Source organism: Cotesia typhae, unplaced genomic scaffold (assembly GCF_013202065.1).
Source record: "Cotesia typhae breed Kobodo isofemale line unplaced genomic scaffold, CoteBio_Ctyphae contig_5, whole genome shotgun sequence".
Taxonomy (NCBI): domain Eukaryota; kingdom Metazoa; phylum Arthropoda; class Insecta; order Hymenoptera; family Braconidae; genus Cotesia; species Cotesia typhae.
Window position 1 is genome coordinate 9,170,468 of NW_027423757.1, and position 23,212 is coordinate 9,193,679.

General features: G+C 31.5%; 2 protein-coding genes across 7 annotated transcripts in view; both read right to left on the reverse strand.

Moving 5' to 3' along the window:
* Nucleotides 1-23,212, reverse strand: part of Fstl5 (follistatin-like 5) — a 197,697-nt gene that overhangs the window by 124,692 nt on the left and 49,793 nt on the right. For all 6 annotated transcript variants that reach the window (XM_074249112.1, XM_074249118.1, XM_074249113.1 and 3 more), the window contains exon 3: nt 7,408-7,446. In XM_074249112.1, the coding sequence (XP_074105213.1) occupies nt 7,408-7,446 (39 nt within the window). The remainder of the gene's footprint in view (nt 1-7,407; nt 7,447-23,212) is intronic.
* LOC141530916 (uncharacterized) lies at nt 20,883-23,206 on the reverse strand. Its single transcript, XM_074248305.1, has 2 exons — nt 22,180-23,206; nt 20,883-22,054 (listed from the first exon to the last, which is right to left on the reverse strand). Exons 1-2 carry the CDS (start codon nt 22,612-22,614, stop codon nt 20,987-20,989), a joined length of 1,503 nt encoding a protein of 500 aa, XP_074104406.1. The 5' UTR covers nt 22,615-23,206; the 3' UTR covers nt 20,883-20,986.

The window sequence follows — 23,212 nt, forward strand, 5'->3', positions numbered from 1 at the left end:
CACCCAAGATTCAAGTTGCGAAAATTCACAAAAGAACTGGCTAGACGATTATACTCTGGTGCTTACTGGAGGTTACAAGCATCTTAGCTTACCAACTTTAATAGTACTCAGGCACCCTCTTTTACCTTGAAAATAATAAAAATTCCGGATTTTACAAAGCTGCTTATACGGCACCGTACATTTATCTGGTGTAAAGAAATTCACTGACTGGACACTCGCTGGTTTGAGATACTTTCGTTTTAAAATGCATCATACATTCCAGAGACAATATCCGCTCGGATATAAATATATATATATATATATATATATATATATATATATATATATATATATACATAAATTTACCTTTTTGTAAGCGGCTGAAGAAGTTCAGGTTAGGATATAATAGATGAATAATTGAATGATCAAAAATGAGATGAAAGTATGAAAAATATGCCCGAGAATAAAGTAATAAAAAAAAATGAAACGAAAAAAATTAGATGATATTTTATTCTTGACACTCGTGTAGTTCTTCTGGGGATTATTTTTCTTTTCGTGTCTTTTTAGTCTTATGTATTTTTTTTTTTTTTTTTCCATTCTTAAAGGGCCAAATGATGTACGGCGAAAATGATACAGCGCAAATTATGAAACATTTACGAGAAGGAAGAATCATACATTTAAAATTTGAGTGAATGTAATGAGGAGTGAAAATGAAGACTTTGATGTATAAATTTGCGTAAGTGCTGATCGTAACAATTAAAACTCAGGAGAGTTGTTCGGTAAGCCTTCATAATGCACCCACGCCGGTTTGAGAGTAAAAGCGGGAATGATGGAATAGGAATAAAAAATAAAGTGAAAAAGCGACCGGGAAGTAAAAGTGAAAGAATAAAATAAAAAAATATAAACTTGAAGTAGAAATAAAGCGGAAGGCAAGCTAGCGAAGGCAGATCTACAGAAAACGGGGAAATATAGGAAAGGTGGATTAACAAGGGGATTTTCGGGTAAGAAAAGAGCGAAAATCGAGAGCAAAAGTGCGGAAGAGATCGCCGTCGGATTAATGGCCCGCGAATCTTTATCGCTTTTATCCTACTTTTTCGTCCTAGCACGCTTTTCTCTTCTTAGACTAGCTTTCTTGCCTATTCTTATCCAATCTGAGAGTATATAGATGCAGCTATCGTTTCCTTTATACTCTCAATCAATTAATTATCCAATTGAATAAATTTGCGGAATAATTGAATTTAATTCATTGCACAAAATAAGAACTACTGATGAATTTATAGTTCTGGTTCGAATTCAAGTGAAATAGATATGCGAGACACAAATATGTTAAAATATAAATTTGCTGGACTTGGATTGGCGACAAAAGTCTAAGGTTATGGCATATTTACTAAAAAACTGTAATATGAGGATAAAATTATCCCGAGTTCGATTTTGGAGGCATAAACAATAACTTTAGGTATAGCAGTGAAAAGTTTGTGAAGTGACAAATAAATTAGTTTTTCATTTCTCAATAAATAATGTAAAATAATTTGATATATATGAAATATGAATCTAGAGAAATTATTCAACATCTTCCATTCTCTAAAAAGGAAAAGCAATTTTGGGAACACATATCTACGCATGTAAATTTTCCGGTGTAAAAAAAATTTACTGCGACATCGTTGTGTTGTATATCGCATAAGAATGGGTGTACGCGTGATCGTAAAATCTTTGTGAATACCTATATAATACTAGAGCTAAGTCTCTCAGAGGTCGTTGTAACTCAGAGCTCTTCAACATCCGTCTCTTTTCATAAATGTATATCCTTGTTCGCTTATTCGAGGCAGTATTATACTCAATAAAAAATAAACATACTTTTTCCTTCTTATTTAAAGCTCACCGAATGGCATCAACATTTTTCAACGGCATAATATAAAAAGAAAAGAAAAAATAAACAATAAACTAAGGATAAATAAAATATTTATTCATTTTTTCTCTTGCACAGATGGGTTACCCGTCCCTTGATTATGATTAAATGTCAAATAAAATAACTCAATTTTTAATATATTATTTTAATAGCCATAGATGAAAAAGAAGAAGGAAAAAATATAGGTCACGGATAAAAGTTTTTTATTACATCTATAAAATTGACAATTAGCCTCAGGAAAATATCATCGTAAATTTCAACACACTGCTTGGTTATTGATTTAATTATTTATGTTACAATCCATACTCTTGTGTGTAAAAATTTTATATTGTCTTGGCAATTTATAATTTTTTATTTCAATTATAAAATTAATTTTTTTTTTATTTGATCATAAAAGACAAATAATTGTTTTTATCATTTCAATAATAATTAATTAAGCTTATGAACATGATAAAATAGTAATTTGATCAAATAAAATCGTGTCAGCGTATAATTAAAATTATTAATTGCAAATATTAATCATCAAATTCATCATATACAAAATTAAGTGAGCTTAATGATAATGAAGTTAATTTAATGAGAAAATTGAAAAGATTTTAAATTTCAAATTCCACATTTTTATTTTTTGCGAATAATTGCTCTCTGACATAATTTAATTAACAACTTCAACGAAATAATTCAGTCATTTGAAATGAATGAAAAGCTCGAAGTAGACCGTTTTAAATATTTCACGAGTAGCAAGTTGGTGCGATAACAAGAGAATTATTTTTATAAACATTTATCCGGGTAACCGGGGCCGTGTGTAAACGTTTATGGGGAGATATATTTGGATAATACGTCCTAGTCTTTCACCAGAAAAAATCAAGTGCCTCGGTGGAGAATGTTTGGGAAATGACGAGGCTACGACGACAATGTAAGAAAATGTTAGAGTACTTATCCTGACCGAGATCTTAAAGAGCTCGTGGTTTTCTTATTCGCTGGGAACCAGTGAAGAGATAAGCAGCTTGATGAGTTTGTTAATATTCCCTTACGGTGTCTTGACTGTATCCAAGAGCTCACTACCAACAAAATATCGCTCCAAGACCGAGCGGGTGCGATAAGGAATGTAGGAGCAAACGAAATAGTTTCTGTTGACGCTCAAAAGACTCGGGTACACAGATATAAGGTGAAAGACCTGACAATGTTGTTTTGTTCAATGAGAAACAATTTTTGATTGTTTTTGTTGAAACTTTTCTTATCATTGAGCATTTGGCCAAGGTAATCAGATTATTTCACTAAAAGATTTTTATTCTTTATGAAGAGCATCCAAATGATGTTTATTGTGATTAAAAATATCAAAAAATCATTAAGCCAAAGTTTTTTGATTCATTATTTTTAATCTTCGGGAGTCACATAGTAACTACAAATTATTAGTGATATTTTAAATGGCTTTCTAGTCTGTCTTTGTTTCATAAGTGATTAATGCTAAAATATTATGCAAATTTTTAAGTATTTCTTTCATAAACATCAACTACAACATACTAATTTGTTGAAAACAAAAGCAAATTGTATAACCAAGTCCTCCAAGAATAAAAAATACAAAAGAAAAAAAAACGAAGCACTAGGCTTTTCCATTTGTTTGAAATGATCCGCATTTAGCAGACGTTTTTCCGAGTTTCAGAGAGTAAAACCTCAAGGATCCCTTTCAGGTTAATGCTTTGCTTTGTAACTCACTTAGAACGGGTTGTCACACGACAAAGGAAATGGAAAGTCAAAAATAAATTGCAGTGTGGATATATGTTTTGTGTGACACCAACAAAACACGAAAAAAAGAGCGAGTGGATGGATAGTAGCGCAGTAATAAAGAGGGCGTAACAGAGGCGCGGAGTAAAGTGTCAAATGAGTTTTTTATGTGTAATGACTTTTTATTTTCTTGTTCGTTATAGAATCCGTAATTGAATAAAAAAGCAAAAAGTGAAATAGAGAAATAGAAAAGATCCCATCTCACAAATTGGGCAATACGAGCAGGAATAAACCACAGAGCAGTGCAGAGACCCGCGTTGAAATTATTTATATAGAGATAGTGATACGGGAAAAAAGAATAGAATGTGAGATTTTAATCGGGCGTGTGAAGTGGTAGACCATCAGCTTTACCCCTCACAGACACTAGAACCAATGTAGAGGACAAATTGATTAACAGGTCAGGAGACACTGCTTCCTATTATATCACTTTTCCAATATTCCCGCCAACGATCTCGTCTACTCTGTCCAAACCACCTACATAGGTATGTTGTATGTATTATGTATAAAACCCATCGCTTTGATAGTTTTTTATTATGACGTTTTTCATACACACAAATTATTAGCAAACATATTTTTTATTGCCTAATAAATCGGGTTCAGAAATAACTATTGTTTTTAGTTTTTTATTTTACAGGGGGAATGTGTGCCTCGAAAAATTGTGCGATAAATATTGCGTCTATGTCTAATATTTCTTGAAAAAAAATTAAGAGTGAGCTATGGATTTTGTTACGTAATTTTCCAGATTTGTGGTCAATTCCTTCCGATATATCATATTTTGATTGAACTTTTCTCGCGTACACGGAAAAAAGAAAAATCATAAAATTACATTTGATGTTAAAAATGAAAAATTACAATTTTTTTTAATTTTGTAAGAATTGCTTTTTTTTTTTTTTTAAATACAATTACCTTCGAATCTGAAAAAATCCGTGTTTACAATTGAATTTATGAAAATGTTATTTTAAGTTGTAATTATTCGAGTGTTATTTTTTATGTCAAGGTTATTACTATAAAAAATGTGATTTTTTAATTTTTATTTTCCGTGTAGAAAGTAATTGTTGACAATTAATTGTTATAAAATTTTACAGTTCATATTTCTTAAAAGATAAAGTGTGAAAATTATTTCAAAATAATGATATACCTCAAAGGAAATAATTACTGCAAAACTCAGGGGCATTTTTGTCGAGGATTTATAATATAAATCTAAAAAAGCTCTAAGGTAACACAAGAGGAAGGAAGGAAATGCACCAACGAAAGTATACAGAGCAAGTTTTCAGGTAAACCTTGACTGCAGAGAGCTATTCGTGGCAGCCCCTCGTATATTTTAGGACACGAACAGCAAACCCAGGAAGATGTGGTGGGGCCTTTCCGGACTCGGAGTAGCCCAGGCGTCGTTTTGAGGCGGCTTGAGCTCGGATGGCTACCTTTACGAGTCACAACACCACGACTAGCACTAGATGATGGAGCTTTTTGCATTTACTTAGCTCGCAAAATAACAAACTCTCTCACTCGGGTCGTAATACTGCTTCTAAATTCACGTGGGACAACTTGACATTAATTCGGTACATTATTAGAAAAAAAAAAAAAAAAATTATTTTCTCACTGTATTGACAATCATCTGAAAAGAAATTGAATTCAGTTTGTTGAAACGTATTTCAGATTTCAATGACAAAATTTATAGAAACTTTAATGTAATAGCGATAAATTTTGTCGTGAAAATTGTGACCAATATTTGAACAAAATAAATATGAGTTTTAAAGAAGGTGTTATTTACCAAAAGTTTAGCTTTTATTATTTTTAGTTTTTTCCCAAACGAAAATACGTGAAAAACGTTCTGTCACATTTCCGTCTGAGACGTCGAACAGAATGAGAAAAGTAGGAAACGTGACAAACCGACAATAGAAGGCACCCGGGTGAAGGAACGGTGTCGCAGTGTGTGAAAAATAAAAGGAGCAAATAAAAACGCGAAAATGAAAAGAGAAGAATGTAAAAAAAAAAAAAAAGAAGCGAAAAAAAGGGCTCAGGATTGTCGCGAGATAATGAAATAACCAGAGTTCCCATTGTTCCGTGTCAGTTACATTTTCACAGGGCCACAACTTTGAATTCTTTTAAAACTCCGTACCGTTACACATAGCATTTTGTGTGCTACCAATAAATGCCGAGAATAACCGAGTACTATTTTTAGTCGGTTCATTAGAAAAATAACTACTGGTAAACGGAGTTTGGAGTAAAAAAGTTGAATATGTGAAAGTGAAAATAAAAATAATCAACGAAATTCAGTCAATGCCTTTTCGAACTACCTATCCTTTGATTCATGAAAACCCGTAGACTCCTCACCTCGCCTCGCCTTGATATTGCATTATGCAACAGCAAGCCCAACCACAACAATGAAATTCGATTTGAATGCCGTCCAGTTTTGTGGAATCGCACGATGAGAGGTGGAATGAACGGAAGAAACCGGGGTGCTTACTAACGGGATTCGAATCGCGGGAAAGAGTATTAAAAAATAAAGAAAATACACCAGCAGGCACAATAATGGCGGTCGATCTTGTAGGTAGGCAACAGAAAAAGTGTGTGTTTGTGTTCGTAGGAGGTGAATGAAGCAAAGAGGGAAAGAGAGTTGAAATATACAGAGTGAAGAAAAGAGGAAAAATGAGAGTATAAAATGGGGTTGAAGGGAGCAAAATATCTACGTCCATTGTACACCCCGGTCCATACTGAATTCTTAGCTCCCCCGTTCGCTATGTACCGCAAAAGTATAGGGTAGCAGATGAGAGAAATTTTTTTGTGTCGCATGCGAAATATTTCGCGGACGTGTATCGCCGACCGCTTTGGCGGACGTCCAGCTAGACAGCCTTCCTCTTTTCCACTTGCTGTTGGTTTCTATTCGTATATATTTCAAGCTTTTTTCTTCTTTCATTGAAACTTTTATTTATTTATAGTTTTTTTCTTTAGTTTCTCTTCATTACTTTTTTGCAACAGCGTCTCTTCTGAAACTCTTTCTCTCGAGTACTATTGCCGTCGCGCATTGAGAACCCAACAGAAGTCATCGGCTTTGCCGTAAGTTTTTATTTACACTTTTTATACACCAGATATATGTATATGTGTATGTATTGCTTATTTTTATTTGCGGTACTCTTATAACAGGCTAGCTTGTATTAGCCGCAGCAAATAAAAAGGAAATAAATAAGAGACAAGAAAACTGTATAAATTTTCTTCATCAGCTAATTCACGCTTCTGATCATTCATTTCCTTTATTTTATTCAGCTACTGATGTTGTATAATGAATCTTCGCTCGATTTGTTAAAGCTATTTTTGTATTTGTTTGCATTTATAACGTTAATTTATGTGAAGGATTTTTTATAGTCAACGGTAATTTGTAATTTGTTATTGGAGAAACAAAAGTGTTTTCATTTTAAATTACTGACAAAAGCTTGAATCAAATTTTTGTATATTTTGAGCATTTTGTAAATTAAAAATGTAATAAAATTATTCGATAAAAAAATTTTTTAATGTATTGCGAAAAAATGTGTACTGCACATAAAATTAATAAATTTCATTTAAAAAATGAGAATGACTGTTAAAATCCAAAAGAATTTAAAACAATCTACCATCAAATAAAATTCATAAAATAACCAAGTTATTCCCATTTTCTCCACAACTACTAAAAATTCTGAACAGCCTTGTAAAAAAAATCTAAAATAAGGTATTATTATTATTATTATTATAAAATACACACATACCTTGGATGGGGTTATGGCGACTGCAGACCGCACGTGCATCTGTAACAAAAACACGCAAAGAAAATTAAAACATTTTCGTCTAATTAAAAAAGCATTTAATTAAAAGAAAAGTAAATACTGGTTTTAACGCTCGAAAAAAATAAAATACAAAACGCGAACACCCGGGCTTCAGTTTTTCGGGTTAAAAAATGAAAAGGCATATATTTAATTAAGATAAAAAATAAAAGTGGGGCTAAGAAAAATAGGATAATTATCTTATTATAAATACATTGTCTTTAGTCACTGACAGTTTAAATGGATGTAGATGTCAAGTAAGCCGATGAGAAAACTTGAGTAATTAAGTCTTTAATTAAGCAGTAATGTGCCGAGAGAGAAGGACAAGACAACATCATCAGTGTCTGCCTCATTACATAAGCAATTGGGAAGTGAGGTGTACATAGTCTGGAAAAGGGTACGTCAGGAGGAAGACCCACCGGAGTGTATACTGTACCACACCAAGATGCGTAATAAGCTCAGCAAGGACGTATATATGTGTGTATGTATATGTATATAATGATACGAGTGTATATAGTGTAACAAGGAAGGAAGTCATTGGTCCTGTGCAGAGAAAGAGGTCTCTGGGGCTCTTAGACGGGTCTCTTCGGCTCAAAGTCTAATAGAGCATCACAATTCGAGCGATGAGACCGGCTATAAAGGTTATATTATGGAGCTGGAGCTGGAGCTAAAGCCAGAACCAGAGAATCTTATTCGCGGTCGTAGTCGGTTAATTAAATGAGGAGTGTACACTAATATAATGATGCCGATAAATTGATTTGCGCTAGTTCTCTTCTCGAGAATACTCTCAGATGCTCTGATGCTCATGCTAAAGCGTCTTCACCAAAGTACGTTTCATGCTCTTACGATATCTAATAATCGAGACTACTTCCGTATCGCTCAACTGTCGAGTGCTTTTACTCAAATTTCAAATGCATTAAGCTTTTATTAGTTAAGAATATTCGTTTCTTTTCTGTAGATTTTTTTATTCGTTCTTTTTTTAGAGATATTTGAGGTTCTAATTTGATGATATTATTTTGAGGTAATATTTTTTGTTTACTGACAGAAAATTGTAAAAAGATCGAAAGGAAAAAATTAAATTATCCAAAATTTTAATTTTTGTAAAATTATTTAATTTTTATGACTAGTTTCTAATTTTCTAATCATTAGTAACGATAAAGGTATTTTAAAACTTTAACATAGTTCAGTAGTCCACTACGCGAAAAAATTTCAGACAGTTTTCATGAAATATGTAGGTAATTTTTAAACAAAATAACAGAGCTGGAGAATAGTTTAAGTAATTAGAGTGTCATATTATATGCAAAACAAAAACAACGTTAGCTTGTTTCATAATTAAAAAAACATAACTCATGTTTAAAAAAAGTATAAATTGTTTAATCTTCATTAAAGCTCATAATGCACAGAGGGAATAACAAGATAAAAGACGCATATTTAAGCACTTGAGCAATTTAAGTAGACAGCCGGATAAACAGACATCTGGCGGCGGGATGAAACCTTTCGTAAGGAATCCAAAGCCATATACATTGTAGCTATTGTATATATATAAACAAGTTGGGTGTATATATTAACATCTGGTGCAGTGTTTGGTCTGTGTGGATGGAACAAGGGAACACGGTGTTGTCTTTACTGTTCTCTAAGACACACCAACCAAGACCCAAGACTGGTATAGTAACTTGCTACGACAAGTAATTACACAAAGTAATTATTCGTTTGTATATATAATACACGAGAGTGTCTTAAATGGAAGATGAATGTTTCATTCGGTTCAACGTACACTGGTATTTCGACATAACACTATATCTATGAAAAATGTGGTTCAGCTTAGACTTGCTGCAGTTCATTGTTGAATTTTGTTCAGGAGTGTCAAGTTTTCAAACCGCTGGAAGTGGACTACGCTCTTGTATTTTCGTGTTCAGGCTAGCAGAGTATTGTTGTGATTATTGTCATATACAGTGATAGAAGAGATAGTCAGAACTCCCACGGGGTAGTTGTTGCTGGTGGCATTTTCCGTCCTAACTAAACTGATTTCAGTTGCCACGGTTACAACTTCGGTAACACTAAATTGCCCGTATGACACCAACCCTATCTGGTATCCCAGAGTAATCTTGTTACAATCACTGTCGTGACCGAAAGTATCTTGCGATATTTAATAAAAAAAAAATTATCTTCCAAAATTTGATCAAAGTTAATGAAAATTTATTGTAAATAAAATTAGTTGGCTACTTTAAAGAGATCTTAGTGAAGTTGTTATTAATATCAGAATATCACAATTACAAAGTCATAAAAATTTTAATAATTTCGAATTATTTCGGAAAAGCTAGAAAAAAAAAACATAAAAAAATTTTGATTGAAAAGTCTACGACTTTTTCGGCCCTTAACAAAAAAATTTTCTGCTCGTGTGAGCCTGTACCAATAAAACCCAGCAATAAGTTAATAAAAAAATCAAAAGCGTAATAAATAAGAGCACCGAAGCGTATTTTTGATTTATAAATGCGTATTAAAAGCAACTTTATTAAAATTTGATATCCTAGTTCATTTAAATATTTTTTTCTCGGGTATTATTGCTCGCATGTATGATAAATTGAGGTAAAATAACCGGATGAAAAAACAACTAAAACGAAATTGAAAAAAATCTAAAAGTTGGGAAGAATAAAAACGGAACAAAAGAAAAATGTTGGTCGAGTGCTGCTGACACCAGGGACAATATATGAGCGACAGAAATAACAGATAGCGGGCAAAAGAGAATCCGAGGAAGAGGGCAAAAGAGCTTGTACCAGTCAGTGTTGGCCAACGATTTATTCAATTTCACCGGATCAACAAAATGGAAATAGCGAAACTAGTGACGTATTTCTGTCGTTTCTATTCAACTGGATGTGCGATCCGGCCAGGACGAAGCTACTGTTCTGCAGGGAAGCTGCTCAGGTTAAAATAGTACAAGACTGTTTAAACCCACCCGCGGTCGCCACACATTTAATTGCTCGACACTCAGCTGATTGATGCAACCGGGGCAAGACCATTTTAGTTCACGAAAATAAAAAATAAAAAAAAACTCAAGTCAAATAGTCAAAACTGATGTAAAATTTTAGCATTGTCTTTTATTCATTTCCATTTCGTCGAATCAAAAATCTATATGCTTTTTGTTATTTAAATAAATTAAATCCAAACTATTCAAATCGAATCCCCACTCTTTTTCTACCCTGCTTTTTGTTTTAACAATTCAAACTAAAAACAACACTCTGTTTGATATCTGATTTGCTTTACGCTGCTTTCCGTCAAAATAATAATAAATAAAAATAAATAAACGGAAACAATAATAATAAAACTAAAAACGAAAACGTTTTAGTGGAAGTAAAACAGTTTTCTGATACGGCGCGATTTGGCCTTTAGTGGCCATAAAAAAAGGAAAAAAAACCCGGAAGTAATTTACAATTCGTAGGTGGGACAGCTAAATCGTAGCAACAAATGAGGGTAGAATCTAGTATAGCTTGCTTGCTGGTGTAAGCTGTGGGGATCGACACTTACATACATACAATTGGATTAACTCGGGTGTCTAAATCTAAACTCTAGTCTCTACTTATTGTTAGCAGCTAACGCGTCGGATAAGAAATTAAAACGAGTGCTGTTTAATTGTTCATGGGTGTGTTCAGTCACGCGATTTTTTCCCACTAAATGCTTCAATTAGTTTAAAAATAATCTCTTTTTTTCTTTTTACTCAGTAAAGGGTGAACTAACAAGTATTTAATTGGAGACTGAATGTCAACCAAAAAGCACATAGATCGTTTAGTAATCAATCACAACTCACAAATCGTTAAGTGAAAGCGAAAGAATATGCAAACATTTGCTCAAACTGTTCCGTTTAATTAAAAATAGATATTGATGGTTAAATTACGGTGAATGTGTTACTCAAAGACTTGAATGATTTTGGAAACTAAGCTCGGGTGCATCATAAATGACGTATCAATTACTGAAGAGCTCTATGTCTTTGATCAATTGAAATAACTCTTTGCTGGAGTAGTGATTTCAAATACTGTCAACATTATGTCAACGAAACTGGTTCAATATTGACAGAAGCTTGTAAATAATCCAGGGAGAATATTACTGAATTGGTGAAGGGATAAAATCGGAGCATTGATTATTGACAAAGCATCAATGCTATTCTTCAGTTTGGTGAGTTATTTTAATTTATAATCATTCGGTAGTGAAGAGTGTGTTGACAAAAGTCTAAAATTGGATAAAACGAAGACAGTGTTACACGTCGTCGTTGTTTGATAGAAATAATAATAAAAGAATGGAGTTGAGCAAAGTAAAGTAAAAAATATTTTAACTGAAAAAGCGACCGTTGAGCACTTGGTTGATGAACGAGTCTCGTCTTATCGCAAAGATTAAAGACTGGCTTCTAGTACTAGTGTCACGACAGAAACGATGAAAAATGTTTACTCCGGAAGTCCTTCGCCTAGTCAAGATTACATCCTTCTACCTGATTCTACTTCTGCTTCTGATTCTGATTCTGATTCTTACTTTCGTTTATTTCCGGAACTTTTTGACCTCGTAGTCCTGTACATACACTTATCCACTTTTGTCTACCTTGACAAACAGTATTTATTCCTTCTGATATTCGTTAGATTAGAGCAGAAGGAAAAAAGCTCATTCCAATAACGGAATTTATTTAAAACTCTGCAGTCATTGTTATTTTAAAATAAGATTGAATAAATAAAGTTTATTTACAATGAATTTCGATTAACCTACAGAAAGATACGCTCTTTGTACTCAGACATTCGGATAGGATTGTTTAAATTTTGTTATTATCAAAAGAGGATGACTGAGTAATTTAATTTAATTAGTTGTTGTTTTATTTATTATTATCATTTTAATGCTGTAATTCCATGCATTCATTTAGAATAATTAAATTTAACTTTGTTCCTTTACTAATAACATTCGTTGTGGGTAATTATTATATCATTAATTATATTTTTTACTTGTACAAATATTATTATAGAATTGTTTGCTGAATATGAGTATCAAACTCATTCTATAATTAAAATTATTCATGATGGACATATCTCATGTCACTTAGATAAATTAATTTATTTTAATTTAATAATTAATAATTTTTTAAAACTTCTTAATGGATTAACTTTTAGGAGAATTTTTGAAAAAAATCACATATTCCTGGAATAATTTTTTAATATGACCTAGATAGCTATTTGGCAATCTATCGATCATACGTCATCTCTCGGAGATTCTCAAGACAACATTTGGTTGAAAAAATAATATATATATATAGCCTTATGATATTACTAATTTTTATATCAGACCTTTATAAATGGACTAAAAAAAAAAATTGATTCAAGAGAAAAAATTCTTGAACCAAAAAAAAATTCTCAACAATTTTTCCATTCAAATTAACACAATAAAGCGCTTTAAAAAAATTCCTTTGGTACAAGAATTTTTCTCTTGAATCAAATTATTTTTTTTTTTCAGTGTAGAAATATCATAAGATTTTCCACGGATTACTGTTAATTTGTCGGTATGATTCATCCGATAAAGAACACTCGAAAGCTTATAAGGCCAAGCCATAAAATGTTATCATTGTTGATATAAATAAAAAAATGAAAGAAAATAAGAAAAGCCATTGCTTTGAGGATGAAAGGAACCAGTAAAGCATCATCACGAGGTTAAGCAGGACGTGCCTGAGATAAGCTACTATTACTCTAGCTAAGAGTTGATATATATAACTCCCACCCAATTCACTGATGTCTAGTTTCATCTAAGAGTGCTTTCTCATCTCTCCTCTTCCTCATCCTCTTCTACTCTATTCTGCACTTCACATTCTATATACCTATATATCTATATGTACTTCTCAACACTTTGGGATGAGCATTGTCATTTCTGTATGCGCAACTACTCGGATGGACGATCACGCGGACAAGATAACAAAACTATGTCCCAAAAGTGCTCTTAAACAGATAGTCTTCTGTCTTTCTGATCCCGAAGTAATCTTGATGACAAGTACCCCGTAATCGATCAATTTCCCCATTTATGAATTCCACTATGAGCGAATAAAATCTCAGCCATAAATTTTTATGGAAGTATATCTTCTGTATCATTTCTATGGTGTAATGATCCTATTGAAAGGACTGTAAGATATAAAATGGACCGCTTTTGACTATCTTCTTATCTTGATCTTTGGTCGTGAATTATGCAGTTACACATACGGTCACTCAGATAAATATAAATCTCGGGTTATACCGTGGTGATGTTTCAGATATGCTTTGTTATTTTGAATTATGGTCGGATGTCATTAATGGATCAGAGATTATCTGACAATAGAGGTATCGAAATCTAGCGTTTTACGAAAAAATTTATGATAAGCCTATTTACGTATAACAACTTTTTGATTTTTTTCCGAATGATAAGTTATGGAAAAATATATTCAAAAAATTTAATATTTAGTATTTTTTTATGTTGTATAAGTTCATATTTTTATGTCTTTCTTTTTTGGTTTTATTGAATAACTTTATTTTTAAACGAAAAATGAAATCAATTAATTGCATTTGAGAAAAAAAAATTTCTTGACTGAAGAAAATATTTATGAAAACAATAACGATCTTCAATTTATATACTTATGATTATAATATTGAAATTTTCAATCTATTCTTTGACAACACCTTCCAATTCCTATATTTTTCCATTTTATTAAGAAATATCTGTTTTTTACGGTATATTATGAATGAATAATGAACCCGAACACGAGGCAGTCAATGTAAGCATGTCTTTAATTAAAAATTTAATTTTTTTTTTTTTTTAAATAAAACCTTCAATATTGAGACTCATAAAAAAATATAACAATGGATTTTCTAATCAACGAAATTCGCGAACTTATTGTTATGATTTTTTTATCCGCTGGCCTCGTTTCTATTATTCCTCAGACACTATACTGTTCCCTGGACCCTTGGGAGGGCGGAATAAAGGTTATATATCACGACTAGGATTCATTTGGCGTATTATATGTGTAGAAAGGGGACATTAAACACAAAGCAAATCTTTCATTCTCAAACAATCCCCGAGAGCTCTTTGACCAGATATATACCTGCACATATACATACTACTACTTTTGTCATTGGCATCTATAAGACCTGACCAATTTTCTGAATGGTCTTGTGTACATAAAGATTGCGGATCTCCAGTTGGAAATAAAACTAGAGCAGCTTCCTTTGATGACACTCCATCCAGGCATTATGTTAAAAACAAAAAGATAAATCACAACAAAAACCCCGGAGCGAGTATTGCCATTAGCCTGTCACTGATCTTCACAACCCGCATCATTTTCCCATTATTTTTAGCTAAATTTTTTATAGAAGATACTTTCATCTCTGCATCAACAAAAGAATTTCTGCAAAGCACGTTGACATCAAAATTCTCAAATAATTTTTTGTGTATCGCTTAAAATCATTAAAGTTCTATTACAATCCCAATTACTAAAACCGATTTATTCAAGTGTCTCGTTAGAGATTACTGTGGTTATTCGAATAAAATTAACTTAGGATGATCGTGATACTTTAACTTTTAAATAATACAATACCGAGAAGATAATAAAGGTATTATTCAGTGAGTTTCATTTAAATTTACGGTAGGAACGGGCTCATTGTTTAGATTTTGCGGTTTGAAATACCTACACTTCGTAATAATAAGTCATTATTTACAACCCAAATAGATGCAGATACCGAGCTTAGTACCTTGTACCCGATACCGTTCAACAAAAGCGATATTTAAATTTCCCGAGGAATTTTGTGAATAAAAATTATATATACCTACAAATCATTTTTTTTTTTCCACTAATGTATTTATTGCACCAGAGTCATATTCATGTTAATCGGTCTGTGTAAAGTGCCGAATATACACTTTTTATTATTATTAATGTAGGTCGATGAAAGTGGAAAAATTTTATTCTAGAATTAAAACTTGCGTCGAGTTTTTTGTGACGAGCATTGCAGTATATTTTAAAAATATTCGAAAAATTTTTTTCTCTGTAAAAACCCATTCACTGAGTAGTCAAATCAATACTATGGTATGCTTTACAAAAATCATTTTAAATCTCTTGATGGCTTTTTTGTTAGAGAAGAAATTTACAATAATTTTACAATTAATTCAATTTTGTCTTTGAAAAACAAAAAAAAATATTGTTTTGATTAATTTTTACTAGAATCGTGATGCTAAAAATGTCGAGTAAGACTAAAATAATTTTCTTTCAACTTAAAAAAATCTTTTGATTATTTTATCACGTTTCACGGGCTCAAATAGTAGAATTAGGTCGAGGGATTGTAAAATAAAAAAAATTTCAACTTGAAAATTTGCTGACACCGCGAAAGTGGTCAAATCAATAAAAGTAACAACGAATTTTTATAGAATAAAATAAATTGCTTTTTTTCACATATGTGTTTGAGCTCGATCAACATTCAACGACAAAGTTGATTTATTTAATTTTTTTTTTTCATCAATAAAAAAAAAATCTAGAAAATAATTTAAAAAATGAAATCAATGGAACGAAGAAACTTATTGATGGTGAGTGTGAAGAATGGGGTATGAATAAAGCCATCGGAGTAGAGAAACAGCGAGCTGTGGTATTAACTTGTGTAACAGACGCAAATGAAAAGTAATAAGAGAAAATGTAGAGATCACAGAGGGCAAAGGAGAAGATGAATGCTAAAAAAGAGCAAGTGCGAGGGTATTAATCTAGTGAGTGAGTTAGACAATAGATAGACGATTCTAACAGATTCTCCATCCCACAAATGGCAAACCCAACCACTTTGAATTGAGCCCCCTTTATTACTATCCATGATTATACCGTTATTTGTAACGCAACCCTCGTATACTTTACATTACAATCTTAGTCTCAGTAATGTTGTAGTAAAACCCTTCCCCTTCCTCCTCATTGAATGCTGGCGCGAGATTGGATGTCTGCTCTTGATGGCAAAGTCCTTTCTAAAGGATCGATTACGCTGACATTTAAATTGAACCTTGACTGCTTTACACTTCACTCTTCTGATATGAATTTTGATAAAATTATAAGTCTAGTAACGTTCAATTCAGACGGATTAAATGTGTTTGTAAAATTACAGATTTATGTATGTGAAGCTTATGTGATCTGAAATACGTATACTGGTGACACGTTGCGACATTTAATTACTTACTACGTTAGCAAATCACGTCCGTAATTATCTAAAAAGGAATCTTGTCGCAGTTCCACAGTTGTCACTCTTATCTACAGTAATTTCTCTTTTCGATGTATTTGTGACTTTCGTCAGCAAACTAAACGTTATTTTCGTTGTAATTAATCAAAAATTTAATATAAATATTTATTCATAAAGATTTAAAAGCCTTTCTATAGTAATCAATGTTAATAAAACGGAATATATAGCATATGAACATATGAATCGAATTGAAAGTGTCTGTAATTTTTTAACTTTAAATGAAAGAAATAACACAATTTTTCAGTATAAGTATACTATTTAACATAACATAACATAGAGTATTTTTTTTAGTAATTATTATTTCTTCACCACAAAATTTTTTTCAGTGTCAAACTAATTGGATTTCTCAATATTTCAATGACACTTTAAAAACCAAACCGCATCTTTACCCGAAGGTTAATGTCAATAACCGTTCCATCAGTCTGGCACTTCAGACTAATTGCAAGCAAAGCAGCGCGACCTAATCATTGATATCGGAAAATAAATTACAAATTATACCACTAGAACCGACCGCAACTATTAAACAGTAGCAAGCTCGTATTTTGATGACGCCAATTAGTGGTTAAAGGCAAATTGGCACTTTCTAAACCCATACCGTCCTCAAATATTCTCAAAGAAGAAAAAAGGTAAACGTGACGGATTGACACGCTCCATTTTTCCCGTGCAATTAGGCGTATATACGTTTTTACGGATACTTTAACAAAAAACACTTCCTCGTCATAACAGCAAGGTAATTTCTCGCTTCTAATTAATAAAATGTGTATGCATAATATGCAACCATGCAATTTAACAATATAAGCATAGTACCGTAACATTACGCTTGGCCGAAGACACCTATGCTAGCGCTAGATTTTGTCACAACTCGAGTTATAGAAAAAAGTTAATGAACCAAGTTCTCGGAATATTGAAGGGTACAAAAGGCGATTAAATATTTATTCGAAACCTGTTTACCTCAATAATTGCACCAGGTTTATGGTAAACCAAGTGCGATGCCGAATGATTGAGAAATCGACTGTTAAATCAATACACTTTTGTTGAGCAAAATATTCTTGATATTAGGTTAAGTGAAAGCTCTTCTCATTATTTAATCATTATCAATATAGCTATATACCTCTCAATTAACCAAAATCGTTTAATTTTAAAGTTCAATTAATGGCCGATTTCTTCAAAAATAAAGTACTCTCATTATTCATTTTTGCGAAAGAAATCTTATTATTAATTTCACGCTTACATTTTATAATAATAAATTGATTTCGTTTTACTCTTGGATTAAAAAATATCTCAGGTGAATGTTTCCTATCATTACCTATCTGTGTGAGTATTAAGTAATTTTATAATAATAATGATGGATTAATTAGCTCTGAATTCGTATCGCAACTAACCTTTCAAAATAAATTTTATTTTTGTGTAATGTGATTCGAATTGTACCAGAAAGTTTTGCTTCAATACATCAGTCAAGCATACACAATAATTTATAAACACTGAAGACATCAATGGAAATGAAACTTTCAGCAAATAGTTATACTAAGTGCATAAAAATCGCGTATTTAAACAGTATAATGTTCATAGTAAATTAAATTCATTGAATAAAGAGAAATATTATCGGTAATTATTTGACTGAGAGAAATTCTAGGGAGTATAGTGTTGCTTTTAACGCAAGTATATAATTGTTATGTTGACTGTTGAATAGCAATCGATTGTGACTAAACAAAACAAATGTTTGAAGTAATGTTTATAAAATACCCGGGAACTCCAACTAACTTCTTATTCAATACATCGTTTTGCTTTGATGTATTGCAAGTTTAAATTAATTATACTCTATTAGTTAGGTAATAACCAAGTATTCGACATAGTCTATAGAACTTAACGACTTATTTTAGCAATGCGTAATATCAGTTATGATTTATGCTACGGTCATGGCTCTAACGCGTTTTATGGTCTCTTGATTGGCATTTGCGTTAAAATTGCTATAAAATACATAGTTACATCAATGTATATGCAGCTGCAATAAAATTTTATCAAAGATAATTTTTCTAACATGGATTCTTAAGTTCAATAATTGTTGGATATATTAAATAGCTTTTTATTTGCAAAAGAAAGTTATTAATTGCCATCTTTTATTGTCCGGGTTAAGATAAGGTCAAAACATAACTCTCAAAATGTTTATTTGAATTAACAATTCATTGAATATTAACAAATTATTTTAAAAGCTAAAAAATTCATGTATAATCGTAAATACTAGTTGAAATAAAAAAATTAATAAAATTATCGTTTACCGACAATACTTGCTATTAATTTCTCTTTCCTCTGTCTTACTTTTTCATTCCCGCCTTTTAGACCTCAGTCTATTTCCCTTCGGCACAGCTCCGTTTATACAAACGTGCCAACCTGTTGCTCTGTATGTGTAAATACACAGATATGAATTACGTCTTTTACTTGCAATCAAATTTTTTCCTAGCAATGCCAACCAATGTTAGTCCGATTAAATCAACATTTTAAATAAATTATATGTTCGCACGAAATTTCAAAAACATTCAATCATGCCGCAACGACGTTGATTAATTTACATTCTATCATCAAAAAATAATTATCCTGCCTGAATCATTGAACTTAAAGTTCGCTTCTTTTAATAAGTCATCTAGATCATGAATAAAATTGCGATCGTAATTTTTACTAAGTAAACACGAGTTTACAATTTACAGTTTTTTTGTTGTTTGTTTCATTAAAAATGTGGATGGAAAAATTTTATTTTAAATAAAAAATTAATTACTCTACTTTAGATGTCAGACACCGCATCATCAATTTTGATAAGTCGTTCAGAATTCTTTTTTACACTAACTTTGAATATTAAAAAAATTTTGAGAGACCTTGAAGAATAAAATATCGACTTAAAATTTTCAGAATGTACATAATTTTTAATTTTTAATAAATACTACAAGGATAAGTAAAAAATATAAAAAAACTGAATTTTTGACGAGTTTGAAAATTTTTTTTTTTAATTTTGAGTGACCCCTAAAAAAAGGTTTTTACTAGAGAATAATCTTTAGAGAGAGATCTCAAAACATGATATACATTTATATGCCCTGAACTCTTGTCCAATACTTCACAAATAATTTTAAATATATAGGAACCTCGTATATTGATGTTCGATAAAACTCAATTATTCTTGTCTCAAGTTAAGCAAGTTTGCAACACTGATGTCATTGAAAGGAGATTAACTTAAATATAAGTTAGCTTTATTGATTTTCGATTAAATAATTTTTTAATTTCCTAAAGTGACAAACTGAGATTAAAAGTGTAATTAAAATTTCGTTCTTCGCGCATTTATATAAGTAAATAATTATTTTATGTAAGCAAAATTCTCCAATATCGATAATATAATAAATATATAACACGAGCGATTCCAGTGAACGCAATGTAATAATATAATTAACATACTATTCCAGATCAGGAAGTATATATACTATACGGATTACATAGATAAAGACATAACATGTGTATGTGATAAATATAAAAGTATTTTCTATCTCAAATCAATTCAGAGGAATAATTACGGTACGTAATATGTAATATTATAAATCTCTCATTTGCAAAATGAATAAAAAGCAAGTGAGTAAATGATTCAGGAGGAATAGTACATTACGTGCCTAGAGAGGAAAGTAGGACATTTCAACCCACGCGATGTGACAAAAGCGGGGGTTGAAAATGTTCTACTATCGTCCCTGGGCGCGTATACTATTTTTCATCATACCAGGACCGAAAGTTCGATAATAATTCTACAAAATAAATAAAGACAAATGAGGTTAAAATAAATATATAAATTTACATAAAGTTCAATATTTTTTATATAACATACTTATTGAAGTAAATCTTAAATTAATATTGAGATCTAGGGATAGAATCTCGATGGGGTCCAGGGCGGAGCCCCGGCGGGGGTGGGGGCCCCAGTCGCTAAAAACAAATAAAAAGTTAAAAAAAAAAAAAAAACAAAGATAAATCAGATAATAAATGCAAAGTAATTAATATCAATTAACAAAAAAACAATTTTTTTTATTTTTAAAATAAATTAAAAAAAAAAAAAAACAAAAATAGTAATGTGAACATTTTAAACGATTCACATAATTATACTTCATATAATAATACTTGTTAGTAAAGAGAATAGGATGCATATTAAACGTTTGATACATTGAATATTACTATTGATACAATAATTAGTAGAACTTAATTTTTAAAACAGTAAATAAAATTGAATTTAATGCAATCAAATAGTATAATTAATTCTCTTTGTCTTCATGATAGTGAAAATGGAATTCAAATTTACAATTTTCAAATTTGATATTTGCATTTTCGGGAATACTTTTTAAAATATTTTGGATATCATCATTCTTCAGAGCAATTTTTTTCCTCCGCTTCGCATCAAGCAGTCCACTATCAGAAAAGCGAGTATTCGGTCGGACAGGTTTTGACGAGGATTTTGAGTGCTCAGTCTTTTTTTCCTCGATTGGAGCTGAGAAATCATCATTGAAATAATCCATTATCAAATCATGATCCATTTCAAGCGGTGAAGATACATCCGATGATGCTCTGGATGTATTATTTAAAACTGTTGAATTTATTGGACAAGTAGATGATGATGATATTGTTGTTGTTGTTGTTGTTGTTGTTGTTGTTGTTGTTGTGTGAGCTATTGTTGTCGATGTAACTGTATTTGTAACAGCTGATGATGTAATAGGCGTTGAATACATCATAGGAGCTTCTGTCATTGGATGAGTTTTCAATTGCAAGTTTGGTGCTGTTTGAATTGTCGAAGTTAATGTATGTGTCACTGTAGCCGAGGATTGACTAATATTCATAATTTGATCATAAATTTTTTTTTTGTTCCGGATTGAATTTTCAATATATCCACTGGCTACCGCATCTGATCTCCAACCTCCGTGTTGCTTGATTGTCATCATTGAAGCTCCAGAATCAGCCAACAACGTTGTTGACGTACGTCGAAAACTGTGACCAGTATATTTATCGGGTTCGGGTAAATTTAAATATGTAGCAATTTTTTTAGGGACTTGTCCGAATATATTTTTGCCGATGACTTGACGTACACATCGACCCTTATGAATGTGTAAAAAAAACCTATCCGTATTGGAGTTTTGAGGTCGTAGAGCTTTATACTGCAAAATTGTATTGCGGTATTCCGGGCCAATTACAAAAGTACGAGGATAGTCTGTTTTTGTCTTCAAGATGGTAACAATCAGCAGACTGCCGGTATCTTCGATGTCTTGTACTCGTAGTTCTGGAAATTCGCCACCTCTCATTGCTCCAGCTATACCAAAAATCGCAACAACCTGGAATGAAGTTTTTGTAAATAAATGTAAATAAACCTATCTTGTTATAAATAATTAAATAAATAAATATGTACATAAATTACGATTTTAGGCACAAAAATTTGTATGTAATAATTGTTACTTACTTTTTCAATTAAATAACCTTCATCCGGTGCCTCATCGATGAACTTCTTTATCTCATTCCATGAGAATACTTTGGCCTTCTCCTGATGATGACCTTTAGCATTATTCTTAATTAGTGTCTTCAATCTATTGTAATTTTTAATCTCGATGCTATGATTAATACTAATCATGGTTCTCAGCATCGACCAGCGACTCCAAATTGTCGGGGGTGCCAAGGTTTTAAATAAATCTTTAAAATATACTAATAAAACATCTTCATTGATTAAATTAATATGATTTGAAGCCTTCCAACTAATAAATTGATCGTAGCAATTTCTGTAGCGTTGCACAGATTTTGAGGGTGCTAAATTTTGGATAATTTCAGCAGCTTCCGCAGCAATATTTCGTCGCACTTCTTCAGCTTCAGACTCTTCAGATGAACACTCCGATGAACTCATAATTTATTTTTTTTATGCACAAGTTTGTTTATTAAGTGATATTTTTATTTAAATTCTCGTAAAAATTACAAAAAACTTTAAATTTATATAAATAATTTTAATTTTTTATCATATTATTGTATTTAATATTTTATTTAATTATTCTGTTTATATAAGTGAACAAATTTTATTACTTTTAACTACACATATAATTAAATTATAATTTTATTGCCGCGTATATAACAGTGTTGACAGTAATGTCACGGGAGGAAAACTAAAACAAAAAAATACAGTAATTGAAACTGTCACTAATTGTGAGCAGTCTGAAATGTGTAACTTTCTTCATGTAAGAAAACAGAAGAAAAACGAACTTTCGGCCTCGGAATGATGAAAAATTCCTTTTGATCACCTCAAAAATCTCCACCTCCTCTGACTAAACTCTCTTATACATTTTACTATTCCTACTACTACTAGTATAGTCTAGATAAACATATATTTGATGAATAGCACCTTTCGTTGACTCTCCCATTCATTTCTTATACCCCTTCCTTGGACGGGATTCAAAGTCTTTATAAGACGGAAAAGAGGCTTTATTCCGCAAAAATATTCTCATGCTCGA